Genomic DNA, 20653 nt, shown 5'->3' on the forward strand with positions numbered 1-20653 from the left:
GCCAGGCATGGCATAGCAGCTCTCTCCTTGTCTGGTACCACCTGCTGAAGGGCGCTCCAGTGGTCTGCCTCTTCTTGTGACTTGGCCCTCTCGCTGGGTCTCTTTAAAGTCTCTTTCCTTCCAGGATAGTCAACAAACATAAACAAGGAGAATTAACCCAAAAGAATCATCCCAAAGCTGGGTCGAGGCTCTTTTCCTTCAGAGAGCGCTCATCAGGCTGTGGCTCTAAACTGAGTGCACAAGTAAACAGAGAAGAAAAGTTTTTCTCAAAGTGAATCAGCATCTAATTCTCCCTGCCCTCAGGGAGAGGCCATCGGGCAGCAGACATCTGAGGAGCTCCTGCCTTTAGTTGGCCCTCTTTTGAGGAGGAGAGGACTGAAGGTCTGGTGTCCGCCCTGATCTGCCAGCCACTGAGTTGGGTTTCTCCCTCTGAAGCATCTCTATTCAATCCTATCATCTCTCACAGGTGTGACAGGGTGGATCCACCAAAGTCCTATGTTGCCCAATTTGGGGGTTGTATTCCCCATCACAGTGTGGTATGTGGAAGATGTGCAATCATCTTTTCAATAGTCTTGGGGAGAGTCCTTAGCCCCAGGCACTCTTAACTTTCCAAGCTTACCCTCTCCCCAGTGCTGGGGGGGTCCCCCTTTAAGAAGGTCTCTGGGCAACTGCTTGCTGTAGGAGTCCCAGGAGAGCAAGATGTGGGGAAGAAGTCATTAGGCATAAATGGGGCTACCCAGACCTCTTACTATTTCCTGGTTCTGCTGGGTTCCACATGGATTCTGGAAGATCTGTGGGACTTTGGGGAGAGCAGGACATATGGCCCGTATTGTGGGGATTAGAGGGTAATCGAATGGAGCAATTGAGAAGTCTTCTTGAGGAAATCCTCACAGAGAATTCCTTCTCATTGCTACAGACTTCCCCACAAGAGGCTCTGATTGGGTCCTCAGTTATTTAGCCACTGCATAATTTTCATTAGCAATAAGTTAGTTTTTTTCCAATCCAGTTCTGAAAGGTCTTAAGTACTTGCTCTCAATCATATAGTGTATGCTGACACCTGGTGGCACTGAACAACCAAATCTTCATTAACAACTCTTATTTTCCACCTTGGGTTTATAATTGTTTTGTTTTCCTGTTGTATTTTATGAATGTTTGAGTTTAAGTACTCAGTAGAATGCACACATACAGTGTAGCTAGACATTGCTAGTAGTGTGTTATGAAATGATTGCTTGGAGAGCTATTTTCAAGCTAACAGAGTATTGTAATCTCAGGAGCAATTTATTCCATTATAAAATGGAATGAATATGTCCCATTAGTTTCCATAGTCAATAGATAGCACTGTAAAACAGTAACTAAAATTCTGGGCCCAATCTTGCTCCCACTGAGCCAGTGGCAAAACTATCCTTGAGTTCAGTGAGAGCAGGAGCAGTGCTATGTTACCTATTCAATGACTGTTTTTTACAATTACATTTGCGGTACCATCACATTGCTATATATATATATATATATATATATATAGTCATTTTAAAAACGCATTTGTATGAGTAGACAGTTATTCATGGTACCAAATGAAAGTTTGTTTCATTTCAAGTTAAAATAAGCAGTATTTAGTCAGTTGTCATGGTTTAAAAGAGATCCATTATATGACTTTTACATTAAAATTTCGATTAAAATCATGTTTAAAGTTCATTTCCTCTAATCTTATCCTGCTTTTGATTAGTTTTAAGAGCAGTTGATGGTCTTGTGCCTTGCAGTTTTTGCATTTTATATTTTGTGTACACAGTCCGGAATTTTATGTGAAATTGTAGGTTTGATCTTTGACCTCTGTTTACTATAATACTGATTTACCACTAATTTGATAGCAAGCCGTAGGGGTCTAGTGTAAACAAGCCGCTCACTTTACATAGCTATGTTTGACTCCTAAGTGGAGAAGTATGTATGGAGTATGTGCAGGATACTGTAGTCTACTACAGAAATAATAAGAACCACATCACTGTTCAACTCCCAGGTAACATTTACATTTAGATAAAATATGTTGCATGCCTGATAGGGAGAGAGAATGCATTTCTTATTCAAAAAACAAATCTAAGATGTTTTAGATTATTATTTAGAGTGTTGATGAGCTCAGTCCTGCTCCACTGAAATCAATGGGAGCTTTGCCATTGACTTTAAGCAGATCAGGATTAATTCTAAATTGAGAGAGTAGAGAAGATAAAAATGAAAATGCAAAGGACCAAAATTTATTTCACTCACAGTCTAGAAAGTAAAGGGCAAAAGCCTTCTCTGAGGTCTGTAAAACGTATCTCTGCTCCAATACTCTTTTTTTTTTCTTTACACTGATAGACATCCCAAAGGAAAACAGCTCGCAATCAATACTGTAGTAGAAATCAGAGTCTTCCCAAAATGGTGGAGTTACCAAATGTAAGCCAGGCAAAAGTACAGCACTGATGAACTACACTGCAGATTTCAAAGAGCATTATTCTTGGAAACGTCCGACAGTACACTTGTGTTCCGTGCAGGATGTTTCCTCAGAACAATTAACTCTACGTGGCATGAAGTTTTACAAATTATTAAAAATAAAGTGACGTTCGACTAATTGCAGCTGCCGGAAGGGGAGACTTTCTGCTATAGTGAGGGGGCAATTGAATTGAAATAGTTCAATATTATTCAAATGAATGTGACCCTTTCTCGGACTGTAAGCTGGTTCTGTTACTAATGTAAAAAGACATTTGAGACCTATTACATATCCAATACCATCTTCAATTATAAAAAATCAGTGTAGCATTAGAGTATAGACAAGATGGGGTAAATTGGCTGGACCCTAGAATAATGCTTCCATCGCTACTAGCATTGCAGTGTACCAACAGCAGGAGAAACTCAGAAAATGCTCAGCTACAGAGAACCTAACTCCACCCTCAAGCAAAAGGAAGATCAGAGTCCCATTTTTATTTCAAGTGATAAGCTGATGAGAAATGAGTGATCTATGACAATGGTCCTGGGCCTTGCAGGTTTATTTTGAGGATCAATTCAATGTATATTATGCCCAGGGCCGGCTCCAGGCACCGGTGTTCCAAGCAGGTGCTTGGGGCGGCAGTTAGAAAGGGGCAGCAGTTCCTCCGGCTGTGGTGGCAATTTGGCGGCAGCTTCTTTGTTCCGCCCACCGCACAGAAAATCGGTGGCAGCTTCTCCCCTTTGCCAGCTTTTTTCACTGCTTGGGGCAGTAAAAACTGTAGAGCGGGCCCTGTTATTCTGCCTCCAAATTTTTGTTATGCTGCCAATTTGTGCATTTTTGAAAATGGGGAACTGCTTTGCAGAAGCTATTGGCAACTGAGATGGGGACCAATGTGGCTTTTGGCACCCAGGAAAGGGTTGGAGGTGGTTTTGGTTATCCAAGCAGATGGGGGTTTTAGCACTAAGCATGGGAAGCATCAAGTCCTTCCCTCCCCACTTTGGGCAGAGACAGAGATGACTTTAAATATGGGAATAGGAGCTGGATTTGGATTTGTGTTCTCACCCCAACAGCTGCTTGCACTGCTCTCTGGACCTATATCTGCCATTACATCCAACAATTACAAATTGAAAATGACAAATAAGAACATTAGCTGGATGTTTCTGCTAAAATGACCTGCCTTGAAGTAGCTAATGTTGACATTTAAATTGTCCCTACCCTTTTATGTTAACAGAAGAATGGAGGCCATTCACAATTCTCCCACAGCTATTATTTCAACTCTTTTTCTAAACTCAAGCAAACATCAGTTGCATCAGTTTACATTCCATACCCATTTTGAAAGCTACTTTGCAACCATAAACCAAACTGCCTACAGACAATTTTTTTAAAATGCCAGCTTAGATTCCAGAGTACAATTATGCAACATTTTAAAATAATCTGCAATTATGCAGACATTCATATAGCCATGTAATAGAGCAAAGCAGCTCCAGCAGAATGTACCTATGTATTCATATCTATAACCATCCCAGAATTTACAAACTACTCACGGGAATTGCTATCACAGGAACTGGTATTTTGAGTTAGACTGTACACATTGAATCACTGAAACAACATGTTTCTTAGTATGGAATAATCATTTAACTGAATAAGTGGCATTTAGAAATAGGATCAATGAAGAATCAGGCTTGCACAATAGAAAACCAGTTTGTCTAGAATACTAGTATTGACTATGTTTGTCCTTACTGGGTGCTTGGAATAGTCTTCCTGTCATAGACTACCAAGCTTCCTTTCTTTTTCTTCAAATGCTCCTTCAAGCCTCCCTCTGTGTTCAGAATTTTGTAGCCCGACCCACGCAACCCTTGTAATATTGAATAATTTAACCTATGGATCAGGGCATCTCATACGTTTTTCCATCATCGTCACAGCAAATCCCAAAGAAAAGTGACCTCCTTACAAATTGAACACTACCTGGATTGAACTCTGGCAAGATGCTTAAGGTGGAGTGGTTGTGTATTCACTTCACATCCATCTGGAAATCGAGTCCTGCCATTGAAGCTTCTTGATGCCCACCGTTATCACCATCCATGAAGAGGCATTCATTGTTACACATGCTTGGAATTCATCAGTTTACCATCCTAATAATACATCCATCCAAGAAAGCTACCAAAACTGAACCAGTGCTGATGGAGGTAGTTGCTAGGTTCGCCTTCAAATATCCTCATTTCTGACCATGTCCTGTCACTTGATTGGGGGCAGCTAATGAAGACAATATGAATCAGAAATGTCAGTCTGGTGTTCTCCACTCTTTCTTAGCACCCATAGTTCAGTGCTGTACAACAGAGTTAGTAAAACTATGGTTCTATAGCATGACATCCCCCCAGAGGCCGCTGGCAGCAATTGCTTACACAGAAAAGTAGCAACAGGACAATCTGTATTTTATCTTTAGCTTCTTTAATGCATTCATGTGTTCTGTCCTTTCTGAAAGCAGCTAATCACACTTCTCTCTGCCCCCTGTGTCTGTCACCTGGGCCCCTGCACCTCTTTCTCTGCTGCTCAGTTCCCTTAAACACAATGCTCAGTCACCTGCTGAAGGTTCATTTCTGCACCTGCTCCCCTGGACGTATTGCCCAGCTGCTTAGTTCTCTTCACCCCTGCATCTCTGAACCCTCCCTGCTGGTAGATGGGAGCTCCAGTCTGGTTGCTCTGGAACTAAACAATTAATCCTATTTCCTCTCCTCCTGCTCTGCAGATTGTGGTGTTGTATCCACCTGTTGGATCTCATCTGAGACTGTGCCCTGGTCTACACTACGGGGTTAGGTCAAATTTAGCCACATTAGGTTGATTTTAAAATGAATGCATCTACACAACCAACCCCGTTCCGTCGACCTAAAGGGCTCTTAAAATCGACTTCTGTACTCCTCCCCGGCGAGGGGAGTAGCGCTAAAATCTACCTTGCTGGGTCGAATTTGGGGTAGTGCAGATGCAATTTGAGGGTATTAGCCCCCTGGAGCTTTCCCAGAGTGCTCCAATGTGACTGCTCTGGACAGCACTTTGAACTCAAATGCACTAGCCAGGTACACAGGAAAAGCCCTGGGAAATTTTTAATTTAATTTCCTGTTTGGTCAGTGTGGCGAGTTCAGCAGCACAAATGACCATGCAGTCCCCTCAGAATCACAAACGAGCTCTAGCATGGACCGAAAGGGAGACACTGGATCTGATTGCTGTATGGGGAGAAGAATCTTTGCAGGCTGACCTCCGATCAAAAAGAGGAAATGCTAATATATATATGCCAAAACCGCACAGGGCATGGTGGAGAGGCTACAACAGGGACACACAGCAGTGCCGCGTGAAAGTTAAGGAGCTCAGGCAAGCCTACCTAAAAGATAAAGGAGGCAAATGGTCGCTCCGGGTCAGAGCCCCATACACGCTGCTTCTATGATCAGTTGCATGGCATTCTAGGTGGGGACCCTACCACTACCCCACCACTGTCCGTGGACACCTGCAAGGGGGGAGTCTGATGCAACAGGGAGGAGGATTTTGTAGATGAAGAAGAGGAGGAGGAGGAGGAGAATGGGCAGCAGCCAAGTGGTGAATCCGTTCTCCTCGGCAGCCAGGACCTTTTCATCACCCTGGAGCCAATACCTTCCAAAGACGGGATCCCTGACCCTGAAGCTGGAGAAGGCAGCTCTGGTGAGTGCACATTTGTAACTACAGTACAGGGTTTAAAATCAATAGTGTTTAATGTTTGATTTGCCCTGAAGACTTGGGATGCATTTGCAGCCAGTACAGCTACTGGAGAAGTTTGTTAACGTGCCTGGGGATGGAGCGGGAATCCTCCAGGGACATCTCCATGAAGCTCTCCTGGAGGTACTCTGAAAGCCTTTGCAGAAGGTTTCTGGGGAGGGCTGCCTTATTTCGTCCTCCACGGTAGGACACTTTACCATGCCAAGCCAGTAGCAAGTAGTCTGGAATCACTGCAGCACAAAGCATGGCAGCGAATGGTCCTCGGTTTTGGTCGCATTCGAGCAACATTCCGTCTTTATCTTTCTATGTTAGGCTCAGGAGAGTGATATCATTCATGGTCACCTGGCTAAAATAGGGGAATTTTTGTAAAGGAACAGTAAAAGGACCTTGTTCGTGCTGGGTTGTTTGCGCTTGGCTAAAAGGGATCACCCCGGAGAATAGCCATGCAGCGGGGTAGGGGGAGGTGTGTGCTGCACATCCACCCGAAAACCGCAGCCCCTCCTTTTAAATGTGAAACCCAACCAGCATTGCTTGCTATGGGAAAGGATGGCGCTGCAGTTTGAAACCATTCCCACATGTTATGAAGGCGGAAGAAGCCAACCCGCGTACCAAAAGGCTTACCGTGGCTGCCTGGAAACCGAATTCTGTTGCCCAGCTGTTTGTGAACTGGCAGGCACTCAGTATAAAAGGCAAAATGCGATCTTGTACTTAAAGCACATGTGCTGTCTGCTGTGAATTGCTTGATTCACTGTGTAAGAGTCTCCCTTTTGTTCTCAGAAATGTATCATCTTAAATTTTACTTTCCTTTTTTATCTCCCCTCAGGTGCAAATGTTTCTATGCTCCCCTATCATCTCCATCCCTGAGGTTATCATGGATTAGAAGGCAAAAAAAATGCACTTGCAATGACCTGTTTTCCGAGCTCATGCAGTCCTCCCATACTGATAGGGCACAGCTTAATGCATGGAGGCATTCAGTGGCAGAGGCCAGGATGCATTAAGTGAGCGCAAAGAGCAGAGGTAGGAGGCGATGCTGAGGCTAATGGCAGAGCAAACGGACATGATGAAGCGTCTGTTGGAGATGCAGGAAAGCCAACAAGAGCACAGACCCCTGCTGCATCCATTGTATAACCGCCTGCCCTCCTCCCCAAGTTCCATAAACTCTTCACCTAGATCCCAAGAATGCAGGGGGAGGCTCCGGGCACTCAGCCACTCCACTCCAGAGGATGGCCCAAGCAACAGAAGGCTGTCATTCAAACCGTTTTGATTTGTAGTGTGGCTACAATAAGCAATGTGGCCTTGTCCTTCCCTCCTCCCACACCCCATCCCACCCAGGCTACCTTGCCAGTTATTTCACTTTTTTTTAATTAATAAAGAAAGAATGCATTGTTTCAAAACAATAGTTACTTTATTTCCTTTGCCAGCTGTGATCAAAGGGGGGAGGGTGGTTGGCTTACAGTGAATTAAAATCAACAAAGGGGGCGAGTTTGCAGCAAGGAAAAACACACACAACTGTCACACTGTAGCCTGGCCAGTCATGAAACTGGTTTTCAAAGCCTCTCCGATGCACAGCGTGCCTTGCTTTGCTCTTCTAATTGCCCTGGTGTCTGGCTGCTCAAAATCGGCCACCAGGTGATTTGCCTCAACCTCCCACCCCGCCATAAACATCTCACCCTTACTCTCACAGATATTATGGGGCACACAGCAAGCAGCAATAACAATGGGAATGTTGGTTGCGCTGAGATCTAACCTAGTCAGCAAACAGCACCAGCGAGCTTTTAAATGTCCAAAGGCACATTCTATCACCATTCTGCACTTGCTCAGCCTATAGTTAAACTGCTCCTTACTAATGTCCACGCTGCCTATGAATGGCTTCATGAGCCATGGGAGCAAGGGGTAGGCAGGTCCCCAAGGATAACTACTGACATTTCAACATCCCCAATGGTAATTTTCTGGTCTAGGAAATAAGTCCCTTCTTGCAACTGCTTTAACAGCCCAGAATTCCTAAATATGCGAGCATCATGCACCTTTCCCAGCCATTCCACACTGATATCAGTGAAACGTCCTTTGTGATCCACCAGTGCTTGCAGCACCATTGAGAAGTACCCCTTGCGGTTTACGTACTGGTTGGCAAAGTGCTCTGGTGCCAAGATAGGGATATGTGTTCAGTCTATCGCCCCACCACAGTTAGGGAACCCCACTGCAGCAAAGCCATCCAGTATGATCTGCACATTTCCCAGAGTCACTACCCTTGATAACAGAATGCCAGTGATTGCACTGGCTACTTGGATCACAGCAGCCCCCACAGTAGACTTGTCCTCTCCAAATTGATTCCTGACTGACAGTAGGAGTCAGGCGTTGCAAGCTTCCAGAGGGCTATCGCCACTTGCTTGTCAACTCTCAGGGCAGCTCTCATCTTGGTATTCCTGCGCTTCAGGGTGGGGAAAGCAACTCGCAAAGTTCAAGTGAAAGTGGCTTTACGCATGCAAAAGTTTCGAAGCCACTGTGAATCATCCCGTACCCGCAACACTATGTGGTCCCACCAGTCTGTGGTTGTTTGCCGGGCCCAGAATTGGCGTGACACTGTATCAACCAGTCCCACTGCCACCATGATGTCCCAATTGCCACAGCCCGTGCTTTCAGGAACATCTGTGTCCGTGTCCTCATCACAATCGTCCTCGTGCTGGCGTCTCTTAGCCTGGTTCTGCACATACTCCAGGATAATGTGCAAGGTGTTTACAATGCTCACAACAGCAGCAGTGAGCTGAGCGGGCTCCATGCTTGCCATGGTATGGCATCGGCATGGGTAATCCAGGAAAAAAGGCGCAAAACAATTGTCTGCCGGTGCTTTCACGGAGGGAGGTAGGGAAGGAGGGGCGACTGGCGACATGTACCCAAAACCACCCACGACAATGTTTTTGCTCCATCAGGCATTGGGAACTTAACCCAGATTCCAGTGGGCGGCAGAGACTGTGGGAACTGTGGGATAGCTACCCACAGTGCACCGCTCCGTAAGTCGATGCTAGCCACGGTATTGAGGACGCACTCCGCCGACTTAATGTGCTTAGTGGGGACATACACAATTGACTGTATAAAATCGATTTCTAAAAATTGACTTCTATAAAATCGACCTAATTTCATAGTGTAGACATACCCTTAGATTATATGCTCTTCAGGGCAGGGACTGCATTTTCATTATGTATTTGTACAGTGTCTAGCACAATAGGGCCCTGGTTGGGGGCCAGAGGTGCTCTGCAATACAAATAATAAGAGCAGCCTGAATGGCCACCAGTGCCCATGTGTGTCCTATAAAAGACGTTTCAGAGGGACACACTGCTAATAATGCTGCTGTAGCTTGTATCTCTGGGAGCACTGTTCAGCAAAACAACAATACCTGAGAAACAACATGGAATGAGGAAGGGATGCCAATCTAATTATTCCAAGAGTTTTCTCACAGTATGCCTTCCTGGGCCATTTCATATAAATGAGGCCAACAAGCAAGATTTACAGCCACAGCAGACTGGCAGATGGACAGTGTAAACAGTAATTGCCCAAGGGTATCCAAGATTCTCTAGTTCTTTGATATGTATGTGTCTACAGAACTGTTCAGATTATGCTCAGTTACATTCTCTACAAATCCTAGGATGCAACAGTTCTCCCTTTGGTTCTCAATGTAGAGCCTCTCTGCTACTCTGTGAGACTTTGTCTATCCTCCTGTGATTGTTAGCCCCCCCCCCAACCCTTCTTTCTTCATGATCCCCCAAATGTCTTGACCACCTTTAATGCTCTCTGAACCCTTTAACTTCACTTCTAATGCCTTTTCCCGCTACAGTGATAAAAATTTGTCCAAAGGAATTTCAGACTTCATCTTTAAAACCCAGTGGAGTAGTTTCCCCTTACAAAACATGAATTAGTTACATTCTGTGCACACTTCATACACACACTCCTATTTAATCTCATGCATTTATGGACAAAAACATCCTACTGAAATTGAGTAGCCTTTAAGAGAAAAAAGTTGGGTGAACATATAAACAAGGGTTTACATGCACCATCAAGTGTATTTGCTCTTGAATATTACTTACTATCCTATTGAAAAAGTTTCACTTGGCTAGTCACTGAGCAGAAATAATACCATGCTGTATAGGTGACTAATAAAACATCACAAATAGCAAACAGGTGACCTGACATCTTGAAAACAGACCCATCGGCTGAAATCTGTTCACATAAATTATTTGGAAAATAGTTACAAATAACGAATATGCTCACAGAAATAAGTCTGAGTGCAAATGACTCAGAGCTAAAAAAGATCACCAGCCTAAGTTATTAGAGTTAGTCAGTGCTCAGCGGTTGTGAAAGAGTTAAGCTTTCAGGCAGCTGATACAGAACAGGGGTAGGGCACTGGGAAGTTGCGGGGGAGGGAAGGTCTGAGTGCTGTGCTAGGAGCAGTAAAGCTAGCTGAGAAATTCCTGCACTTGGCTTTGTTGTTATGCTCCCCCTACAAATTTGTATAGGCAACAAAACAAGCCATAGCCCCCAATACACCTCCAAGTCCCCCAGAGTCCCACCAGCAGCTCTTCTCCCTTCCCCGACTCTTCATACACCTGTGCAATGTCCGGGCAGCAGTGGAGGGTGCAGAGGAGGGTGTCATTCAAGCTGAATTTCCTACTCCCAAACCATCCCAAACCAGGAAGTGACTGTAAAGTTTTCACGCTCCTCTCCTGAGAGCAACACGTCCCCTCCTGCTCATGGCACTGCCTGCAGCGGAGTCCCCCTGGGGGCACAACTGATGGCTGGAGAAATGCCCAGCCTGACCGCATTAGACCAGCTGCCCTGGAACTCCACCTCTGCGGAGCAAGGGGCCAGAAATGGGTCCCACTTCAACTTTCGGTACAACACAAACAAGGTAAGCCGGGGAGTGTCTGACCCAGGAGGGCTTAGGAGTGGGAGTGCAAGGCAGAACCCAGTAGAGGGGGAAGGGGAGTTTGTTACAGGAGTTAGGACAGTTTCACAGGAAGTTTCTTTTTGCTGCTTCATGTTACTTGCTTTAAAGACAGGTTACAGAGTAGCAGCCGTGTTAGTCTGTATTCACAAAAAGAAAAGGAGTACTTGTGGCACCTTAGAGACTAGCAAATTTATTTGAGCATAAGCTTTCGTGAGCTACAGCTCTCTTCATCGGATGCATTCATTTTCCACAGAATGCATCCGATGAAGTGAGCTGTAGCTCACGAAAGCTTATGGTCAAATAAATTTGCTAGTCTCTAAGGTGCCACAAGTCCTCCTTTTCTTTTTGCTTTAAAGAGCCACCCTTAAGCCGTTTACACCTGCTTTTCATTAGTTAATTAATCAGTATTCAGCCTCTGCTTGGTTAGCTCTGGACACTCCTCTATCCCCAAAGCATAGGACACTGAAAGATGCGAGAAATAGACATTTACCAACCCTCATGAGGAGAGACAAATGTTCCCCTATGACAGTTTAGGGTGTAGCTATTTTTTTTAAGTGCCAACACTGTGCTTGGTGCTGTATAGGTCACAAAATGGAGACCAGCCCTGCATTTTAGAGCTGACAACTTGTTTGTACATCTGCTAATAATAAAAAAAGCTGATTACATACCTTGGCCTCCTCCCTTTTTATGGATTAACAAACTGGGAAGGAATGGAAGTTAATAAACACTATCCTGTTTGGATGAGAATTGAGCTCCCTTTTTGTAATGCAAAGTTCTTAATCGTTACAGGAGACAGTCTTTTTTACATTTGACTTGTAAAGAGCTACTACCCCCTCCCCCCCACAAAATGTCCCAACACTAGATCATACTCCTCTTGAGGGTCCCAGTAACTCCCTCCCCTGCTCTGATTCTGCATTCACCTATTGGGCAGGTATCCAGGCAGCAGTTAAGATAGAGGCCTGTGTCAGACAGACAGTCTCCTACTCCCAAACCAGTGAGTGACTGTGAAGTCTCCACAATTCTCTCCTCTGACTAACTAGTCCCCTCCAGCGCTGGGTTGTGCCTGGTATTGCTTGTGGCACGACTGCAATGCTTACCCAGGAACTGGGCAAGTGAGAGCCAGAACTTAAGTGATGCCTGATGGTGGCAAAGAGATGGACATCCTGAATGCCATAGACGAGCTATCGGGGAATTACACCTTCAGGGAACAGAGAGCTGGCAATGAATCACTGTCTGACTTCTGGTCCAACACAAGCAAGGTAAATAAAATGACTTGCAAGATAGGAGGGAGTTCAAGTGAGTTTAGAAGTTAGAGCCCAGGAGCCCAACTGAACTTGCTGAGCTACTCAGGGAAGGTAGTGCAGAGGAACTGCTGATGTGACACAAGGAGTCAACAAGTGAGGTTCTCTCTGGTCACTCAATAACAGACCTCAAAGTGGCAATTCTTCAACAAAAAAACTTCAAAAACAGACTCCAACGTGAAACTGCAGAACTGGAATTAATTTGCAAACTAGATACCATCAGATTAGGCCTGAATGAAGACTGGGAGTGGTTGGGACATTATAAAACCTAAACTTAATTTCCCCAATACTAATTTCTCCCTACTGTTACTCACACCTTCTTGTCAACTGTCTGTAATGGGCCACTTTCTTACCACTTCAAAAGTTATTTCTCCTCCCTTGGTATCCTGCTGTTAATTGATTTATCTCATTAGACTGACCTAACACTTGGTAAAGCAACCCACATCCCTTCATGTATTTATACCTGCTCCTGTATCTTTTACTTCATGCATCTGCTGAAGTGGGTTCTAGCCCACGAAAGCTTATGCCCAAATAAATTTGTTAGTCTCTAAGGTGCCACAAGGACTCCTCGTTTTTTTATAATAGGAGGTTACTCTCTCTAATGCCCAGCCCTGCTTCAGTTTTTTTAAGTATAACTTTTGTTGTTATTGGTTAGATAAAATATGAAAGTACTCTTGGAGTTTTGAACTGTTTTGTGGAACATTCTGTCACTTTAATTTGGATACCAGAACATGGTCTTTGGGAAAATACTTATTCTTTCTGTTCCTCAGTTTACTTGTAAAACTGAGACTACAAAGGAAATAACAGTAGCTAGACCTAGGGTAGTGAGGACAGTGTGAATATGTGTATACACACACACACACAATTATATAATATTAAAAAAACAAGACTAACATGATGTATGCCCATCACTGGCCTGATCCCTCTGCTTGTGTATCTTAGCCCTTTCCTACACTTTTCACTTGTCTATTTAGGTCACAGTTGTACAATGAGAAGTATGGAAGTGCATCCCCGTGCACATGGAGCTCACTGAAGTCTATGGAGCTCTGTGTGCAACTCCTTGCAGGAGCAGGCCTTGGATTGTATTCTTTTTGCTGCAGGGACTGGGTCTTCCTGTGTGTTTGTACTGCACCTAGCACAATGGGGCCCTGATCCTGATGGGGTCTTTTGGGCAGGAGCACAGTTAATAAGAAACAATGCTTATCAAGATATGGGTGTTGTGAGGCTTAAACCATGGTATGTAAAGCATTTTGAGGTCTTCTGATTATATCTCCCAGACTTCAGTTTCCAAAGTGTTGATCTTTTTCCCTTTTCAGTTTGCCTCTTTGGAAGTATTGAAACTATTTTCTGTTTCCTTTTTTGGAAAAGGGATTGTCCCAATTTTGTTGGGGGACTGATGTCCTTTCTCAGAACTGCATGTGGATGGTCCTGAAGGCAGGTGATCTTTGACCATGTATAACAAAAGTATAGGAGCCTTTTGTTTTTATCGAGAAGTGAATGATAATAGCTGAGGCAGTTTATTGTTAGTGTAGAAAAGTCCATCAAGACAGAATCATATATTCTGATATTTTCTCTGTGCCTGCCCTGTATTACACATTGTGGTATACTGACATGTTTAATAATGCATTCATAGTGGATTAAATATGCATTTAGTACCTGTAACATTGCTTGACAAACTATTGTCACCTTTTGGGAACTCGTAGACTTATTGCAGTCATTCCCAAACTTTTTAGTAGGGCAACCCAAACTGCATTTGTCTCTTTTTTTGTGACGCACACAGGATCCAAATTCATGGGGGTGGGCGCAAAATCATAGGCCAGCATCTTCATCTTCTGTTGCCACTTCCTTCTCGCTCCACCATGGGGCATTGACCACACTCAGTATCACCTTCTACCTAGGACTAAAAAAAAACCCAAGGAGTACTTGTGGCATCTTAGAGACTAACAAATTTATTTCAGCATAAGCTTTCGTGGGCTAAAACCCACTTCATTGGATGCATGCAGTGGAAAATACACTAGGAAGATATATATACACAGAGAACATGAAAAAATGGGTGTTGCCATACCAACTCTAACGAGACTAATCAATTAAGGTGGGCTATTATCAGCAGGAGAAAAAAAACTTTTGTAGTGATAATCAGGATGGCCCATTTCAAACAGTTGACAAGAAGGTGTGAGTAACAGTAGGGGAAAAATTAGCATGGGGAAATAGTTTTTACTTTGTGTAATGACCCATCCATTCCCAGTCTTTATTTAAGACTAATTTAATGGTGTCTAGTTTGCAAATTAATTCAAATTCTGCAGTTTCTCGTTGGAGTCTGTTTTTGAAGGTTGTTGTTTTTTTTTTTGGAGAATTGCGACTTTTAGGTCTGAAATTGAGTGACCAGGGAGGTTGAAGTGTTCTCCGACTGGTTTTTAAATGTTATAATTCTTGACGTCTGATTTGTGTCCAGAGTTGTCAACAGGCTTTGTTGCAAGGATAGGTTCCTGGGTTAGTATTTCTGTTGTGTGGTGTGTGGTTGCTGGTGAGTATTTGTTTCAGATTGGGGGGGCTGTCTGTGAGCGAGGACTGGCCTGTCTCTCAAGATCTGTGAGAGTGAGGGATCGTCCTTCAGGATAGGTTGTAGATCCTTGATGATGTGCTGGAGAAGTTTTAGTTGGGGGCTGAAGGTGACGGCTAGTGGTGTTATGTTATTTTCTTTGTTGGGTCTGTCCTGGAGTAGGTGACTTCTGGGTATTCTTCTGGCTCTGTCAATCTGTTTCTTTTTTTTTTTTTTCCTTTGCTGATACAGACTAACATGGCTACCACTCTGAAACCTGTCACCCTGAGACTGCAACCCTAATCCTTGCCTGGTATATATGTGTGTGTGGCCGGGGGAGGCTGGAGAGCTAGAACACCCCATGTTCACCCTGACTTCTGTCCCACACTGCTGGGCCTGGCTTCCCACTCTGGGTATTGCAGCCTGGGCATCCACAGAAATTTTTCACGTGGTACACATAACTGAACCATTCTCATGGTGTCTACACATACTCTTATCTTACACTGGGCACAATGTGGCTAGGCCAAACTCCCTTCTGTTCACCTCCCAGGCTCTCCACAGCCCCTCTCCCAGCCAGCCCTCTTCTGTGGGCACTCACCGTAGTTCCCATACTTGTAGGAGGTCTTAAGGCGGTCACTGAACAAGTCCTGCAAGCAGAGCAGAGGGGACATGGGGTGCTGGAATCGGGACGAGGCCAAACAGGCCCCCAGGAGGGAGCCTTGGTGCGGGAGCTGGCCCAGCAGCAGCAGCAAGGAGGAACAGCGCTGCCCGCTCAGATTTGGCCTCATGGCCCTGCATCATGACGGGGAGCAGCAGAGCCAAAATTGAGTGAGTGGCATTGCAGCCTGGTGCACAAGGGTCACAGCACTGCTCAGGTTTGGTCTCATGGACCCTCCATCATGGTGAAGGAGCTGTGGGGCCCAATGTGAGTGGACAATGGGGCACACAGGGCTGCTCCTCTTCACTGCTGCTGTTGAGCCGGCTTCTGCACCAGTTTGTGAACCAGACCTGTTGGAGCTCAGGTTGGGCCCCCCCAGTGAATTTGGCCCTAGGTATGCGCCTAGGTTTTCTATGCCTTAATCTGGTCCTGCAAATGCTACGCACCCTGTGTAATATGTATACATTTGTGGGTACCAGTGCACAGCACCAGTCAGATTTGGCCCAGTCACCTTTCTGTCTGTCATGATGGAGGGGCAGCCTGTGCAAACCTGGAGAGAGCTGCAACCCTGTACACCAGGTAGCAATGCCTGGAGTGGGGACCTGGGCCCAGCCCTACAAGACAGGAGCCACCACTGCAGGGTGAGTGCGCTTCAGGCTTGCTCTCCAACCTTCCCACTGGGAGGCACATTTGCCCTGGGATTGCTACCCATCTAGAACCTTCCGGAGACACCATTTGGGAAACACTGTCCCAGAGTATGTCTTCACTACCAACCTTAAAGCGCTGCCGTATAGCGCGGCACCAGTGCTGGGAGCGAGCTCACCACCACGAGGAGAGGGGAGTAGCTACCAGCACTGGGAGCATGCTGAAACTTGCAGTGCTCAGGGATGTGTTTTTTCACACCCCTGAGCAATGTTCTCTCTAATTTTTGACAGGCCGTGTGTGCAAAAAATTTCTTCTGTGCAAATTGTTGTGCAAGTGGTGTTTCGCCGTGTGCGCGGGGTTTTGGATCTGTGTGCATGTGCACAGTTTAGAGCGAACAGTGCCCTGAGTGAGAAAGTTGCAGCGCTGTAAAGTGGCAGTGTAGACAAGGCCCCAGTCTTTCTAGGCTTGTCTACACTGAGTTAATTGATCACCAGTTAACTTGAGGCAGCTGATGTTTGTAAAGGCTCCTCTGGATGCTCCCCAGATGTTTATTCCAGCGTGCAAATGTCTGTGGTTTATTCCATGGAATGCAGGGAATAGTCTCACTGTCCTGATTGCAGAATGGGGACTGCTGTGCTCCATGAGATACACTTGTGCACCTGCGTACAGCCTCATTGAAGTCCAAGGGTTTTCCCCCAAGGACACGGGGCCGGACTGAGGCTGATGTGAGTTATCAAGAAAATGGGAATGCTCCCTTTTCTCCCCCGGGTAAAATGTCTACTAAAATGAATAAACATCTCAAACCATGCTTTGCAAAGTACATCCTCCTCATTCACAGTTCCTTACATGTCTGGACTATGAAACTTTATGCTTAACATTTTTAGTTCTCTGCTTCGGGGGAGTGGACAGAATTTCCTTAAGTATCATATTTTCCAGCACTCCTAATGCAAAAATATGCTTAGACTTTAAAAAAGCAAAACAGATTCCCCTTTTGGGATCGTTCCTGGGGAATCTGAATGCAAAAGATGACTTTGTTAAAATTAGGACTGTAAAACCTGGTTTATAATGGAACAGTTTTGCAACCTTCATTCGCGCAGTTGCTACCAGAGCTGACGTATATCACTCATTTCTTTTCTTGTATTGTGACCACCGTTCTGAATGAAAGGGGACTGTGCTGTTTATCTGCCATATAATTAAAATTGCCTAGTGAGGAAGCGTGGCCTGCTGTTTATAAATGCAGGACTGGGAGCCAGACAGGCTCCTAGATGATCTTTCAGGCTCTGCCAAAGACTTGGACCTTGCATACCCTGGCAGAGCCTCACTGAAATCAACAAGGGTCCAGATGAAGAGGTTTTCATTATCATGGAATTGCTGGATTAAACATTTACGAGAGTTGTATATTGTTAGGGGCTTATTCCTTCACCCGCTTACTTCCCTGGTCCTTCTCGCATGAATAGAGAGCAACAATACCTGAAGTCCAAAGGCGCAAACAATTCGATGTTATTGGGGTGAACTTCCAGCAAGCATGATTCAAGTTTCCTTCCTTAGTGTCCCCCTCCCAGCTCTGACACCACAGAGCCTTGCCTGTGTCCCTGTTCCCATTTCCTCCCCTTAGCAAAACATGATTCCAATTTCCCCACCCCATTCCCTGTTCCCATTCCTCTCACCCTTACTTCCTGATTGCCTGCAGACTATATAGTAAAACTTGAGTTCTGCTTAGCTATACCTTAACCAATCATTTTCCTGAAATTTAGCTAACCAATCCTAACATATTGAAACATGATTATTTAACCAATTATATCCCACCACCCTAATTAGTTTGACACCCAGCAAAATTAATTATACAGCAGACAGAAACAATCACAGAACCAGACAGAGTCCATGCAAATAAACAATAGCAAAGTGTGAACTATAATGACAAAACAATACAGAAGTGAGGATTTCACAACTACAGCTATAAAGACATTCGGGTTTCCCAGCTGTGTCTATTGATAAGTGAGTTCTTACTGAACAGAAAACTATCAAACTAAACTTCCTTTTACATCTTCTAGGCACTTCCCTTTCTCTGGAGGTGACAGGCATTATCAGGACAGGACTGTATTCCTAACAGCCCAATAGCACCTTATTTCAATGTGACTAGTTTGGAATGTGAGGATGTGACCGGTCACTTCCCAGCTTATGGCTGCCTCTGTTGCTTAGCCAGAGATCTTAGCCTAAGAACAGGGCCTCAGACTGTCACTGTAAGAGAAGGCCCGTAAACAGGCAGACTGTGATTTTGATTCTTTCTTTTATACCTCTATAACTAGCTAAGTGATAAGAATACACCTAAATTCTTAAAGTATAGGCCTTTGCAGACAGTCCTGAATATCTTGTATCCTAACATATATAAGTATTATGAGCAAGGGTGAAAGTAACTTAAAGGGCTTACCGGTACGCCGGAGTCCTGAGCGGCAGCATGGCTTCAACTGGAAGAGGCGTGGCCTCAACCAGAAGATTTGTTTAAATCAAGATTTAAAGGCCCTGGGGCTCCAGCTCTGGCTGGGAGCCCCAGGGCCTTTAAATCACCCCGGAGCTACCAGCTGCAGAGGCGGCTGGGAGCCCCGGGGCTCAGGGGCGAATTAAAGGGCCAGGGGCTCTGGCCACTGCAGAGCTCCGGGCCCTTTAAATCACCGTGGGAGCCCTGCCGCCGCTACCCCGAGGCTCCGGCAGTGATTTAAAGGGCCAGGGCTCCCCGCAGCGGCTGGAGCCCTGGCCCTTTAAATCACCGCAGGGGAAGCCAATCTGGTCTGGCACTGCGTACCGGCTTACTTTCACCTCTGTATATGGGTAAGATTCTGTGTGAGCACAGAACTCACAGCCCTGAGGAATGGGAGGGCTAACGTGGCTATAAGCCACCTTGGTGCTCTCCTTCCTAGGCTGCTCTGGGGACTGCAGAGACCACCAGCATAATTTAGATAATTTTATGGGCTCGCCACCTAGGCCACAGCCCTACCCAAAATATCTGCAGCACAGCATGCTGCTTTCCTGCCCAGGACATCCCATTCCTAGCCACACTGCCAGTACACTCTCTGCGCCACAGGTTACCAGGAGTCCACATTGCCTGCACCAAGGGAATCCTCCACAGCTGCATATGGGGCTTTTTAGGACCCTTTTGTGCTACCTCAGCCCTTTCATACCGCATAAAGGGGCAGGAGCAGGGATGAAGATCTTGCTCTCAAGTCTTATTTCCTTTTATGCTTATCCTAACAATATTTTTCTAAAACTGTATATAGCCTACATGGAAACAGTCAATCTTTCTTTCTTAATTTGGATACTGTGGTGTATGTGATATGATTGTTTTCTGTATTGAACTTGTAAAATTTCTTCAAGCAGTTGTCTGCAGGGGCAGTTGGCATTTTTGAGGCAGAAATGATGCAGCATGTTACAGAGAATGCACACGTGCTCTCTCTTGGAGATTTTATTTTTGTTCATTCTTGCTTTTCCCTTGCTCTAAAACAAATCACTGGGATTTGAAGCATGTGACTGCTCCTTGTGTACTGGGGAAAAAAACGCATACTGAGCCTATCATGGAGTTGGCTGAAAAATGGTAGTTTTGTGACCATTTTAAAAACAATTAAAAATATTAGCACCACAGGTTTAAAAAGGAACAATTCTGCACTTATAGGAATTTTTTTCACAGCCGTGTTCATTTTTATTTATTGTTTGTTTTCATTCTTTTCCACTTCCTTTTTTCCTTTTCTCCCCCTTTTTCCAAAGGTGGGGAAAAAAGGAAGGAGGAGAGAAATGGCAAAACCAGAAACTTAATTTTTTTGCAGGGGCTGGGAGGTTTGGAAAAATATATTTTTGAAGAAAATTAAAATCTCCTCCCCACCCCCCCTCCCCACACACACACACAGCAGGGCCGGCTCCAGGCCCCAGCGTTCCAAGCAGGTGCTTGGGGTGGCAGTTCGAAAGGGGCAGCAGTTCTTCCGGCCGTGGCGGCAATTCTGCGGCAGCTTCTCTGTGCCGCCCACCATGACGGCAAATCAAAGGCAGCTTCTTCCTTTTGCCGTCCACGGCGGCAGTTTTTTTCACTGTTTGGGGTGGGCAAAACTGTAGAGCGGGCCCTGACACACACACACACACACACAAATTCCCTTCCCATTTCAATAAAGGATATTTTACAGTGAAAAGGATCTGATGTTAAAAACTTTCATTCAAAAAATGTTGACCAGCTCTAATTATTACTTGTATAAAATCTTTGAAGCCACTCTTAGAGTTTAAGGCCAGAAGGGACTATTAGATCCTCTCACAGGGCTTTCAGTTTCACCCACTGCTTGACTAAAGCATCACTGGTTTGGTTGAAGCATGACTTCCAGAAAGACATCCAGTCTTGATT

At 45.0% G+C, this 20653-nt stretch overlaps 1 protein-coding gene across 2 annotated transcripts in view; it reads left to right on the forward strand.

Moving 5' to 3' along the window:
- The first annotated feature begins 10836 nt into the window (after window positions 1-10836).
- NIPAL2 (NIPA like domain containing 2) overlaps window positions 10837-20653 on the forward strand; it is a 68094-nt gene continuing 58277 nt past the window's right edge. For both annotated transcript variants that reach the window (XM_073330484.1, XM_073330485.1), the window contains exon 1: window positions 10837-11093. In XM_073330484.1, the coding sequence (XP_073186585.1) occupies window positions 10977-11093 (117 nt within the window). In that variant the 5' untranslated portion in view covers window positions 10837-10976. The remainder of the gene's footprint in view (window positions 11094-20653) is intronic.

Source organism: Lepidochelys kempii, chromosome 2 (genome assembly GCF_965140265.1).
Source record: "Lepidochelys kempii isolate rLepKem1 chromosome 2, rLepKem1.hap2, whole genome shotgun sequence".
Classification (NCBI taxonomy): Eukaryota; Metazoa; Chordata; order Testudines; family Cheloniidae; genus Lepidochelys; species Lepidochelys kempii.